At 40.2% G+C, this 14103-nt stretch overlaps 1 protein-coding gene across 3 annotated transcripts in view; it reads right to left on the bottom strand.

Annotated features, from left to right (window-relative positions):
- Positions 1–225: 225 nt before the first annotated feature.
- The window catches only part of LOC116242847 (palladin), a 139931-nt gene continuing 126053 nt past the window's right edge, over positions 226–14103 (bottom strand). For 2 of the 3 annotated variants that reach the window (XM_090138495.1, XM_031613844.2), the window contains 7 exons: positions 12573–12722; positions 9225–9319; positions 6406–6538; positions 5283–5490; positions 4443–4608; positions 3351–3484; positions 226–2379 (listed from right to left, as the gene is read on the bottom strand). In XM_090138495.1, the coding sequence (XP_089994621.1) occupies positions 2207–2379; positions 3351–3484; positions 4443–4608; positions 5283–5490; positions 6406–6538; positions 9225–9319; positions 12573–12722 (1059 nt within the window). In that variant the 3' untranslated portion in view covers positions 226–2206. Of the gene's footprint in view, positions 2380–3180; positions 3232–3350; positions 3485–4442; positions 4609–5282; positions 5491–6405; positions 6539–9224; positions 9320–12572; positions 12723–14103 lie in introns of all 3 variants that reach the window. The other variant, XM_090138494.1, reaches the window with a different exon arrangement.

Genomic DNA, 14103 nt, shown 5'->3' with positions numbered 1-14103 from the left:
GCATCTTCACATAAATGATGAGAAATTGTCACAGAACAGTGAGTCGTGTTCCTCTTAAAAAGATAAAAATGAAAAGGTTGGGAGATAAGAAGAGCAGTATGGTAAGCAAATTCTAGTCAAGTGTGGATGCTTCATAAAGACCTTGTTTCATTAATTTCCTAATAATTAAACTGCTAAACCTTGCATGCTTGTACAGAAACAGTTAATAGTCTTTACCAGAAGAAAAACTTTCTATTTGTGTAATATTTATTGACGTTAAACCCACATTATACCAGCACAACAATCCAAAGTAATGATAGTACATTTTTTATAAATACAAATAGAGAGTGGCAAAATAATGCTAGTGAAGCTAAACAAAAAAAAAAAAAGTAAATTAGCATGTCACAGTTGTGAAGAACTTTGCGAATGATATGACATACTTTTTCTAGAATATAATCAGATTATTCCCATACAACAAAGCATGACATTAATTTAGAGGAACGATTCCCAGAACTGGTCATGTCCTGCACCAATTTGCATAGAATATTACTAACTTATGTGCTAAAGTTTATTAGTCACTAAAAAAACAAACAAACTGTGTACTTACAAAGCAATACACTTATAGCAGTAATGCAATATATGGTGTACACAATTACAAAATAAAAAAAACCAACTAAGTACAGGACTTCTGAATAACTGAACTGGGATAAAAGATCTCAACACTTTTATTATAAATAATGAAAGATACCATGTATGTGCTTCATATAAGGAATACAGTGTTTTCCTTTCATAGCGAAGTATGCTCGTACCATCAAACACTCATTTTTCTTGTCAGGCCTGGCAACTCTTCCATCCCTCCCTCCCCTTCATCTGAAATTCATTTGGTTCTAATTTGAAACTACCTTGTCAGACTTGACGAGGTGGAACTCCAGTTTGATGTGGATTTGCCTTGCATTCTGAAAGTAGCATTTCATCTACTGCACGCAGCCCCTACCCATAACAGAGCTGTTGTAGGCAAACAACAGGAAGGATGAGGGAAAAAAAAATCCAGAAACATGTATGGTAAGAAGAAAAAGTGGTGCAAGTTTCCTTGTTCTGTCCATCATCTTCTGCTTCCTCAGATTTGCAAGCTTATCACCTATGGTGTTTACTTTTCATCGATATTCCTACTGCAGTCTCAACCCACTTCTCACTTACTGTGCATTCCTAAAATCCTCATACGTGTTACTCAAGTGCTAAGCAGTCAAATGGCCCCTACATACGTTCCTTAGTTTTCGGCTCACCTTAGAATTTCAGATTCTTCAGCAAGAGTGTTAGGAGGTTGCAGGCTGTCTTCAGGAAATCCACAGAGAGTTTCAACCCCTTGCCCTGTCCCCCTCCCACCCTTTGTAGCAATCTACTGCAGCGGTTCACACCGTCGGCACTTTTTCTCCTCTAGTTACTAAGGCTTATGATCTGGAGTAGACTGTGTTACGTATCTTCTTCATTAGTTGGAAGAGGTTAAACCATTCACACTTAACCATCTTTGCTGTATGTTTGTAAGAAAGCCTCCTCCTAGGTGGCAGAAAGGAGAAATATAAAAGAACTAAAAACCGGGGCTTCAACGTTGCTTTATAGAGTTGTCCATATTAATGGCATTTAAGGCAGAGTATTCTTTTCATTGTAGAACAAAAAACAGTTTGCAGAGATGCAGCGTTTGCTTACATTTCTCTTCCTTGTCTCTTCCTTTTTTATTACAATATTGCACTTGTTCACTGTAGCTATCAGAATGCATTGCCATTTTAGAGCTATAGGTTACCGTGCATCCTAGTTTTCTTTGTCATCTAATGGCCTCAAATAAAACATCTCGCACCATGAGCACTGTGTAACATCTGCTTACTGCTTACGAAGGCACGTGGTGATGGATAGTGTTTTCTTCTGAAAAGTCTCTTTCACTGATGCATTTTGGCCTTTATGAAAAGGGTTATTCAAAGAGCTGAAGCAACTTAGGTATAAGGAAATGGTGAACGTGATTTGTTGTGCAATGTGTACATTTCTATTAATAATCTACCTATTCTTCTAATTTGGTATACTGAATAAGGAATACATGGTTACTGTGTTTGTTGTTTATCTTTTGTACTTGAAGGTGTTTGCCTTTGCATAAAGTGACATAGGAGTATCATTGGTCAAGGCAATGGCTTTCAGTGTTTCTGCTTTGAAAGAAGATGACGGAAGCGGTGGCTCGGATCTAAAGGTCATCGCTCTCTACCAAACCAGGCTGCATTGTCAGATGGACTGGATTTGCCTCTGGCTGGAAAGCTGCTTTGATGTCTAGTCCTTGGTCACACAGTGCAGCGTATCGGCTGGTTGAGGGCCGCACCTTCTTTGGCTTGGTTGTCTGAGGTGGTTGTTGCCACTGAGCTATAAATTAAAAAGGAAAGAATAAAAATTAGGCATCATCATCTCTGCAACAACGTGTATTAGATTTACAATCTATCCTTTGTAAAGAGGCACTCATTTCTGGGCAGCAGCAAAGGATTACATGAAAGGTAAGTTTCATTTCTCGGTGTGTTTATTTTTTTCCTCAGCATCTAGTTTTCACCTTCAAACGTGATGAATAAAAACAAGCATCTGTGGTTGTTACCTTGACTTTTTGGCACTGCTTTCTACCTTTCCTAGTATCAGTGAGAAGGTTAACAGCGAGGTATGTGTTTCTGTGCTCTAATATTACAGTGTCAGCCTGTTCTAGGGTTACTGGCTGTAATGGGAAAGAAAATAATCTGGTTGTCATTGTCACCTCCTGAATCCAGAAGAATGCTGAGCCAAGGTCCTAATTCCCAAGTCTCCCTATCATACCACCCCAGGAAATATCTACCTTTCCCATTTTCCCACTCATTTATTCTTCTTATGAGGGGATTGGTAATGGAATTTTAGTTTAAGAAAACGTTCAGTAAGTGTAAGGGGCTGCTTTGGATCAAACTATATAGTTAGGCAGAAAGGCCTAACTACTACAGTTCTGGTAGTTGTCACAGGTGTACTGCACACTAAGGTGAAAAAGAATACAAGAGGTTAGGGAAGTGCTAACAGTAATAGTAATAATGATCCACAAGTCATCTAATCATGCCGTTATCTGTTGTTAATTAGCTGTATTTAATATACTAAGCAAAAATAGAATGCATGCATGCTTGTTTTGTTTTGGTAGCTGAAAGATGGCGGAAGTACTTTGACAGAGCATTTGTTGTCTTGATGTGGATCGTTATTATTGAGGAGAAACTATAAACAAAAGAAAGAGAGACCAATGTAAATGATTCTGCAAAATGATTCTGCACTGACACTTGCAGAACTGTTGCTTTTGAGGGATTAATGAGATCATGAAAAAGGAAGTCACTTACTATAAACATCCAACCTGGCAGTGCAAGACACAATCCCAGCTTCATTCTTAGCTGAAACGGTGTACCAACCAGCATCCTCTTTTGTCGCTCCCTGAATAAGCAGGCAGATGTAGCCATAGTTGTCCTGGTGCATGCTGAACAAAAGGGAAGTTGCAAGTTACTACTTAAATTGAAAAACAATGCAGACATTTAATTGTCATTATAAACAGACCCCATCCTAGTTCAACATTAAATATACAGTCTACTTTTAATTAATGCAAAACTTCCTCTGAAATTAGCAAGTGGTAAATGAAACCTTCAATAGGTTTGTAAATTTGGCAGTTTAATATCCTATATTAAAAAGAAAGAAGGAAAAACAACCCAGAGCAGCTTCTCTTTCAAAGTGACAGATTAGGACATCTGGAAAGCAGATTTACAGAACTTATCCAGACTTTGTGGGTACAGGATACAAGACCTGACTTGAGAAGTGAAGTACTGAAATATTTATAGTTATTTAGGACAGCAATAATTTATTACAGTGCCATATCAGTATTGAGTTCCTTTTCTTTTGATATATCAGGAATTTTCTCTTAAACATTCCTACAAAATGCTGTCAAATATTTATGACAAACATACAGATTTTAGAAATAAAATAAATATATATAATATGACTTCTTTTTTCCACTACGCCTATAATATGTCCCTGTAAAGATGTGCAGTTTTTTTCTGTGATTTAGAGACTAGCCCAAGCTAGTTTCACAGAAGCTCCCATGTTGTAATAGCAGCACTGAGCTCAGCCTTTAGCTGCCTTTGTTCCCAGAGGAACCATGGGAAAAGGGGAAAAGTGGAGTACTAAAGAATGGAGGTGATGGAAGTGAGATGCTGCAGCTGCTCTGAACTAGCATTTACTAAATGCTGGGGAAAAGTGTGCATAAAGCCATTGTCTCATGGAGGAGTTGCTTCCATGCAAGTGGATATAACTCAACTTTAGTTAGTATTTATAATGTGCTGCTCACACAAAGCATTCTTATGACCTTTTAGGTTTTCACTTGTATTACAGGACAAATCATTAACGAAGTTAGGAATAGAAAGATACTTCTCAGACAATCTTACCTCACTCTGTCAGTATTGTGTGTGATTGACTCATTCTCTTTCTTCCAAAATATCTGAGGCGATGGTTCCCCCGAGATTCGACACTCCAGTCGCACTGGAAACCCCTCAGTCACACCTGTGTTCTGTAGTTTCTCTATAAACACAGGTGCTTTGTGTACTTCCTTAGCTGTGAAAATAAAGATTGCAGTATTGCTGACACTTCTGTGTATACAGAGGAACAACCTAAGAGGCAGGCAAATTTGGTGTTGTTTTCATTAGTTACAAAGCCTAGCTCCACTTCATCTGAAGAAAAGTCACATCCTTATTTTAATAAAAGAAAAGTGAGGTCTAACAGAGTTGGGGATTTTTCTCCTCCTCCCCTTCAGTCATTGGAATAGTTAAAGTGTAGAGCTTGACAACTAGATTCATTGGCTGCACTGTGCTTGTTAAGCAGTACTCCTTCATCCTCCATAAAAGGATGAGCCTTTAAATGTAGAAGAAATGCTCTGCCAGCTGGTTGGAATGGCATTAATCTAATGTCCTGTGAACCATATCATACTAGCAGCCCAGACATAGGTATGGATCTGCACATATTGCTGTGGGGAAAAAAAACCACAACACATGGAAAAATAAATAGTTGGCTTTGTGGCCTCAGCTGTGCCTCAGGATGAAAACAACCCTCTTTTCTTCATAACATACCCAGAGGTTCCATGCCACTCAACAAAACATAACATAAATGTATCACCTTAGAGATATGATATAGCTCTGTTGCTGCATGGTTTCCTCTTCCCATTCCCCAACCCTCAGCCACGTTATTTGACTTAAATTTTCTACTTTACACTTTCAGCACGAAGATGTTACCTGCAACAGTGAGCTCCAGGCTGAATGTATTTTCTCCAGCTCGATTGCTGGCCACACACGTGTAGATTCCCGCATCCCTCGCGGTGACAGGTTCTATGATCAGGGAGTGCACCCCATTCTCACGCACCAGCATTTTGTGAGAGCTGTCAGGACGAATGGGTCTTCCATTTAGTTGCCAGCTTAGATCTGGTGTTGGTAATCCGCTAACCTTCAGCGTAAAGAGAATGATGGGAAATTATTTGCCATGCAAAAACAGTGAAGGAGTAGTCCTGACTCGTTACTTCAGAATAGTTTGGTTTGTTTGCTAATGCAGGTACACCACAAGATTTAAAGAACTAATTCTATCTGAATTACACGTTGGCTCAGTTGCATTAATTTACTTGCTTTCTCGCCAACTCCCTGAATTCCACTGTGTCTTAAAGGCGTGACTGGAAAAAGATCAGTGTTTAGATATGCTAGAAACTAAACAACAACACATTGCAACAAAAAGTAGAGTGACACCTTGTATCTTTTCTCATCATTTGCTCTTCACCTGGAATGAAACAGTATTCCTTTCTAAACTAATTTCTTGTCAAAAACTTGCAGACAAAAAGATGTTAGCTGACCAAGCATTGAGCTCTGCATTCCATTTCATTGTATGGGTCTGTTTGCGTGAGTCCTGCACTCCTAAAAGCCCTGCCACCTGATGGGGTACTGCGTGAAAACAAACAGCTTCTCCCAAGTACACCATCACTCAGAAAACAGAAGCCCCAGCCTCCATCAGTTCTGTTAAAGTCATAAATCAAGCTTAGAGAGTCTGAAAGTAACAGAGGATGGAAACTGAAGTAGCAAAAAGATTTCAAAGCATGCTGTCTTTGTAAGTGTGTACTGCTTCCCCCTACAGCCCTAAGGAGATGAGTTCTAACATTCATTTTTCTGTTAGCTGTCAGGTCTGCCTGAAGCAATTTCCTCGCTGAGGATGCAAGTTTTTATTTGTCAACTTTTGCTGAAAGGCAGTGAGATTAATTAACCTATTGACACTGCCAATAGGTAAAATAACATCAAAAAAGTACCTCATCCCACTTGGTTTCTGACTCTGCTGAGCTTACAGAGAGGTAGCTGCCGGCCTGTGCCTGGCACTTACCTTGCAGTCCATCCTGCAGAGTTTTCCTTCTTGAACAGTCAGGTCTCCAGGGGCCTGCAGAAAATGGGGTCGGAAGAATCGCTCCTGGATTGGTTCATTTTCATCACCACTGTCCCTTGACCGAGATCGCGGCCTTAAAATACCAGGAGACAGCAGTCAGATATTGATTCCCACTGTGTCAGAAGAGGCATCCCAAAAAATCTAGGAAACAGTCTTGCTACAGAATAATTACTTGTAATAATCTTATATTTGTACATGATAAAATGTTTTGTTTAGTCTTTAAATCACTGAAATCCAAATTAAAGTTGGCAGGCTTTAGAATATAGCTTCGGTTCTTCATTTCTGGTGTCCTGTATACTTAACCTCACCCTGTTCTGCTATCAAGCAGCATGCAGTCTGCCCCTGCAATTACCTTTACCCTTCAGAAAACAGTGAGTGGGTGAACAGGTGGCACTGCAGGGTAGAAGTCCTCCTGCACACCACCATCCCACTGCTGTAGCTGCAGCAGCACTGAGGGAAGCCAGGGGGAAAAAAATTACACCCCAGGAAGTGGAAAATAAAGAGGCTGAGTTTGTGATCAAAGCAGGTTTTTAAAGATAGGGGCTTTTTCTTGAATCGTTCCTTAACTAGGTTTTCAAATTACATGTAGAAAAGAAAAGCTAAATCAACACACTCTTTGGTATCAGAAACTAATAATGTGTCTTTTTTTTACGTCTATTACAAAGTGGCCCTAATATATACATTTTTAAATCTTCCTTACATCTCATGCATTTTAAGGTGATCTGCTTGGAACTGTGGTCTGCTGCATGCTGTGACATCACTCTGGTGTTGCAGCACTGGGTGCTGTGATGGGGGGCCCTAAGCCTTGCACACCTCAGATGTTTCAAAACCCTCTCCCCAAGTAAGGCTGAGAAGGTAATTTTTGCAAGCAGAGCATGTTTCAGAAAAATACCACATGAAAAATGAAGTGACATCAAGAAAGCATGCCTTAAAATGGCAATGAAGTAGTGGAGGTAACAAAACCAGAGGGCTGCCAGAACACACTCTGTAAGAGATCTAGTACTGTCAGCAGTGGAGAAAGTAAGAAAGTTCATTAATAATTACTTGTCATAGAAATTGTTGTTGCTCTCAAGCAAAAAAAAAAAAAAAAAAAAAAAACTTACAGAAAAAAAAATGCTGTAATGCAACAGGAAAATTACTTATCAAAAGTGTATGGAAATGTGTGACCAATTGTAGAGCGGAGCACATTATTGTGGCCTGTTCCATTAGAAAAGCTGTGGTGGTGGGAGTCTGTCACAGGAATGTGGAACATGCTCAGATTTCATCAGTTTGGGGCAGAACTGAATGATGGGAGCAGTGGGAAAGTCCACCAGACAGAAACAGTGCTGAAACAGACCTCCCAAAACTGTGCAGGAAATAAGAATTCCCAGTAGTTGCACTCATTTTAATTAAACTGCTATATGCAAATCTCTTACAATTCCTTACTCTGTTACACACCCAGCCAAAACTGCCAGAGTGCTTGCAGCAATTGAACAGCAAAATAGCAGCTGTGAGTGGCCTCAGATTTCAATTGCATTTGGCAAAATTGCAAAACAGGGCTCCCCTCTATTATTCAGGGCTCTGCCTGCTGCAGGAGGAAGTCTGCATTTTATCCTTTACAAAGACACAGAAGTGTCAGCTGCTCCATTTTCCCTTGCCCATACCTATTTCCCCTCCTCCACTCCTCCTTTTTGAAGATGTTTCTCCTTTCTCACTCTTGTGCATCAACTAGTTTAGCTGAAACCTGACTCTTCCCTGCAGCTTTTTCCTTCATGGATTAACACAGACTTTTCTTTTCTACCCATTATCTGCAGGTGCATGAGACAGAGGGCAGCACTTTCAGGACAGGGGAAGCCTGATCTGCTCAATGCAGAAGTCAGATGACATCTGTTCAGCAGCCTCATCTCAAGACACCCCCCAGTCATCAGAGCTGGCAGAGGATGCCTGTATCTCATGTCGCACTCTGCAGGACGTAGTGTTGCAGGGAGCATCTGAGCTCCTTTGCTGCACTCTGACAGCAGGTAATTACATCAGTTCTACATATGACAATTGGGCAGTACTGAGATTCTGTAGCTGTTGTGACCGTTCCACAAATCACAGCCCTCGTTATAGCAAAGGCCTGGAGAAGATCCCTCATGCTCCCTTGAAAGCAGCTCTGTTTGTGTAACCAAAAGGAATTTTTTTGTATTGTCTGAAGATGTCTGAGCTCTGCTAAATACCCTCATAAATGCTTTGGGCAATGAAAAAAAAACATATTGAGAGGAAAATTCCCTTATATGGTCCAAAAACGTAAACTGAAGCTCTGTATGTGAATAATTGTAAACTCACTAAAGATAACTTCAATGCTTTATATCTGACTCATAATTCCTGCTAAGAACCTGAAATGAAATCACTGAAATAGCAATAAACTCTGTGGCTTACAGTTATTTCTGCTGTTTCTGTTAAAAAATGCTTACTAATGCTGCACACTGTACAGGCTCCCATTGCACTGAGATGTTGAACACCCACAGAAGCAACAGTGGCTTTCCTCACAGCTTACAGTCTAACTTGTGGACAGTGAAAGGAAAGGGAGACAAACAAAGTTCAAGATACTTTAAAGCTATGTCATTTCTGACATTGCCCGCTAGTTCCCTATTGTGCAAGGTTTGCAGAGGTGTCAGCAGTGGGCAGGCTTCTTCCTGTATGCCACACTTCTAACTTGCCTTCTTACTTCAGATTCTTCATCACAGCAATTTTGCAAAACAGATATTGTTAAGAGAGAAAAAAAAAGCATCAAGTACCTTCTGATATGAGGCTGGCCAGGAGGTGTCCAAGGGCTGCGGCCTCTCTGATTTACAGCCTGAACCATCAGCCTTCCTGTGCAGCTTATTCTGCCCTGTAATAACGAAGAAGAGGAAGACAATTAAGTGAGACTGAACTCATGTAATATTAATATATGTTTAACCTGATCTCTTCTTTGTTGCCCGCCTGTTACAGAGCCTGTAACATCATCATTTCCACAAAATCCTTTAAAATCATTTGTCAAGATACCTTCAGATATTAAACTGTTTCATCAGCTTGCAACTAACAACGAACAGAATGAAATAACTGTGACTGGTTAAAATGTTCCACCATCTACTTTCTATCCAGTTTTTACATTTAACAAAAAAATCACCACCACCACAACACAAAACACCAAGAAGTAGCAGCACCACTGGCTGTAAGCCATACAGTGAGACTGACTGAGCCTTCAAAAGGCAAAGACCTTTTTGTCATTGCTGGGCTGTCAGACGTGATCCCTGTATCCCAGTTCCATTCCCATGACCCATTTAGCCCACAAGAAAAACTGTAAAATAAACCATTGCACATGACCTGAAGCAATTTCTTATGCAAAAGCTTTTTTGTGTTACCATTAAAAACACATGGAACAAGTAGATTTCTACTTTAGGCACTGCTGTATATTCATTTTATTCTGTCAGGTGATGAATTAATGCTATTTTGAATAACTTCTGTGCATCTCAACACATGAAGGCATCACAAATGGAAATACAAAGTCCTGGAAGGAATTTGGATAGTAAAGAACCAACTGGAAGCCCCAGGTTTGGAAAAGTTATGGGATGAACAGGAAGGAGCAATGGATATGGGAAATGGTTCATGGGAAGATGACCTAGAAAGCACTGGAACTTGAGTGGGTGCACACTGCAAAGAAGTGGAGAGAATTAAATAAAAGAAGGTGAAAATAAGGACCTAGCTTGAGGCCACGCTTAGAGCTCATGGCAAGAGATCAGTTAAGAGTTGTAACTTTTAAGTAACAGCCTGAACCAAGCAAGATTTTATATTTTTCTAGATCTGAGATCAGTTTTCTCTGGCTCAAGTTAGATGGCAAGTTGTACTGCAAACCCCAGCAGCATTAGAACTTAATTCCAGCTCGCTGCACTTCATGCTGTAGGCAGTAGTGCAGCATTAACTACCACAGATAATTTCTAAGGTGCATCAACAAGTCATCTTGCATACATAAATTCTGTAGTATTCATCCAGATAGTGTGACAGTGTAAACCCACAGAGTTCTAATGAATGAAATCCTTTGCTTTAATAAAATAAATTAATTTCTAACAGCTCTGAACATGCCTTTTTGCTGTGTAGTTTGATAGTCCTAATAGCAACGACCAAAACACAGCACCATCTAGCAAGTATCTGCCAGTCCATCAGAACCCTGATGTCAACTCCCTTATGTTTACATATTCTGCTTTTCTTAAGGAAAGGTTGCCAAATTTGCCTAACTTTGTGATAGCTTTGAGACACGGACAACTTTCCGTTAGGATTTAGAAAGCTATGCCAAAACTATTTCTACTTGGGATGACTTAAAAGAATTGGAATCCAGATATTTTAGTGCAAGAGTCTTGTACATGAACTCACAGCCCTTCTTTGCCTCCACTGTGCTGTGAAATGTGTAGTAAAAGCAGTCTAACAGGAGAGGAGCATCTTTGTTTGGGAAGCACACCACGAAGAAAGAATACAATAGGCTTGATGAAATAGACAGGTTTTGTTTTGGGGATCTAGAAAAGGATGCTTCTGCAGTTTGGTTCTTTTCCCAAAGAGGAATGAAAAGCACAAACTTTTTTCCCCATCCCCAACACTAGGGTCATTACAAAACCAACTCAGTTTAGCACATTTACATTAGTACACTGACAAATTTGTGTCACCAATGACAAGAGCTAATGATCTAGGCTAGTTCACTGGTGTGTCATCAGACAAGCTTTATGCAGAACAGCTTGTTAAAAACTAAGGCCTAAATATGCATATGTGAATTACTGAGGGACAGCTGTCAGTGTCCAAATGGAAGGGTACCTTATTCACCACCTTCTCTAAGATTTTGGATCCCACAGTAAAACTACACAGAGAAACCCCAGATAAACAGTTGTTTACTTTTTGTTTTTAAATCATTTTTAAACTTGTGGTGAATTTGTACAACTTAAATGGCACCGAGCTTTATAATACAAGTGCTTCTTTTTTACACATAGAAGTTCCCAGCTTGAAGAATTCCCCTGGCATATGCTATTTCTTTATTTCTGTTATTTCTATATGTAGAAAAAATGTTCAGACTCTCTAGATTTAAGCACTGCAGTCGGTAGAATCAGGGGTCTAAACACTGCTCTTTCTTGTCTCTGTATAGAGAAACACACTGCAGTAAGGGCTGGACTGACAGTAAAAAGAGCAAGGCAAAAGTGTCATGTAACCTAGCAACATCATAACACAGCACAATACTCTCACATTAAGCTCCATCTCAGTGATGGAGGTTATTTCACAGTGCAGTTCTACTTGCAGTCGTGGTCTTGGCAAGCTATTTGGTGCTACAGAAGAAAGTAATTCGTTATATCCCTAAGTTATGTTACTGCCTTGGTTTCTCACATGCAAATAATTTTCCTTGATTTGCTCTGCTCTGGGAAAAAGTGGATTGAGAAAGTTAGTTCAATAGGATGCTTGAACAGTAACTTCAGTTAACCTCCAGTGCACTGAGTTCTGTTGTATACCTCAGCTCTTGTATTGGGTCTGTGAAGAACAAAGAATATTACAGATCCAGTAACACTTTGCATTTCAGAACACAGTGTTTAAGACTCTGGTACCAACACAAAAGACTCTGCACTCCTCCCCAGTAAGCATGGGAATTGTTTGTTTTAGAGCTGCAATCCCTGCCTGAGGTAACCGTGCTGAGGTGCAGTGCACTCCTATTCACTTCAAAGAGTTGGCCTCAGTCAGTAAGAGGTGTCATGAGAAGAAAAATGAAAGCTTAGCAGCCAGATTGAGTTACTCCTGGTAAACTTGACTTTTTCCCCCCCTTGTATAATACATCTGGTATCCATACTTGGTTAAGATACCTAGATGCTATCTGCTGAAACAAATGGTGGAACAGTGATCAAACAACAACACCCGTTCCCTCTGAAACCTCAAACTTAGAAAAAAAAAAAATTGCTGTTGAGTTGCTAATCTCTGGGAGATATAGAAAGGTCCCACCCTACTGATGCAAGATGAAAACAGAAATCTAACTTACATACTTGGTGGTGACTTCATTTAATTAAATCACGCATACGTAAGGTTCTGAAGATTCATGTTCAGAAGCATGTTTGCTCTGGAGCCAAACCTTCATTTACCTGTGGGTTAGCAGCCATAATAGTGTAATTCCCATCATCATCCAGGGTGGAGGCTGCAGTATGCAGTGAGCAAGTTCCATCAGGTTCTCTTTGAATTCGGTAGTGATCACTTCTCTTAGAAATTTGCTTCCCATCTTTAAACCAATAAATCTGCGGGGAAAAACAAAGCACGGCTGGTAAGAGGTAGGTGCTCACCATCATCATTTCTCAATTTACATTGCTGCCAAATCTTAGCTGCTGAAAACTTCTCTGGTTGGCAATAAAGAAATGGGTCCAGTCAGCCTGCAGAGGTGCAGAACCACACACCAGAACCGCTTCCTATAAAATCCAAGTCCCAGGACAGCAGTGGCTCGGGGGAAAGGCCGGAGTGTGAGCACCCATCTCACAGCTTTAGATGTGCATAAGGGTTGTGCTGATCCCAGACAGAGCAGCAGCTGAAGAGCTGAAAATAAATGTCATTGCAAAGGAAAGTTCCAGATCAGATAAGATTAATAACTTTACATTTTTGTTTCACTTAAATCTGATGAAGCTGGAGGAAGAACTTAAGAACGCTACTGCTTTCCTTTCAGAAAAGGAAAACTTAAAACCAAGGTAATTATCAGAACAATTAGTTCTGTGATCAGGAATGATCTCACTGCTGTAACACAGTGCTGCCCCATCCTTTGCACCACATGAGGCAGTCAGCTGCAAGCTGCTCTGTGCTGCTAGGTTAACATACCTAGATGCTATCTGCTGAAACAAACAGTGAAACAGTGATCAAACAACAACACCCGTTCCCGAGTGGCAGGACCAAGTCCCACAACATCACCCCGGCGTGACATCCACAAGAAAAGGCAGCTTCACAAAGCAACAGGAAATACTTCTAAGTCACTCAGTATATCGACAGCCCTTAATAACTGTGTGCCAGCAACAGCAGAGTTCCAACTTGTACAGCAAAGTTAAATTACCTCTCAGACAGAGGTCTTTTCCATTGCTTTTGATACGTAATTTTTTTCTCTGGCTGACCCAAGATCTGATCTTGATGAGCCAAAAAATGATGTATGTAGAATAATATCTTCAGTAATCCATAAATTACACACACACAAAATCCACATATGTGATTTTAATACCTCAGACTTAAGGCAATAATGATGATAAGATTCAATTCTGACCTTTTTTTTTTTTGCATCGTATTTTAAAAACAAGGAAAACCTCAAACTGAATTCTGTGTGTTAAAAAAAAAATGAGAGAGATGCACGAAAGCATGAAAACTCACAGAGGAGCATGTAGGAATGTCACAAGGTGCAGTCAGCACCTGCACAGGACAGCACTTATTGTCATACCTGAAGCACGTTCTCCCTAAAGCCAGCACCGTTTTGTACTTCTAGAGTGGACACCACTCACCACTCAGTGCTGGGTGTACTTTTGAAACCCTCCTGTTCACACAAGCAGGCCTCACTTGTCTTTAAAGCAGCATTAGTTGATATCAAGTTCCCCACGTATCACAAGGCATGAAGAGAGAGGGGCTGAGGGTTAGCTCCTGCAGGAGGTG

Source organism: Phasianus colchicus, chromosome 4, assembly GCF_987193195.1.
Source record: "Phasianus colchicus chromosome 4, bPhaCol1.hap1.1, whole genome shotgun sequence".
Taxonomy (NCBI): Eukaryota; Metazoa; Chordata; class Aves; order Galliformes; family Phasianidae; genus Phasianus; species Phasianus colchicus.
Note: the sequence above shows the minus strand (reverse complement) of the source record. Positions and strands in the feature narration are given on the sequence as shown.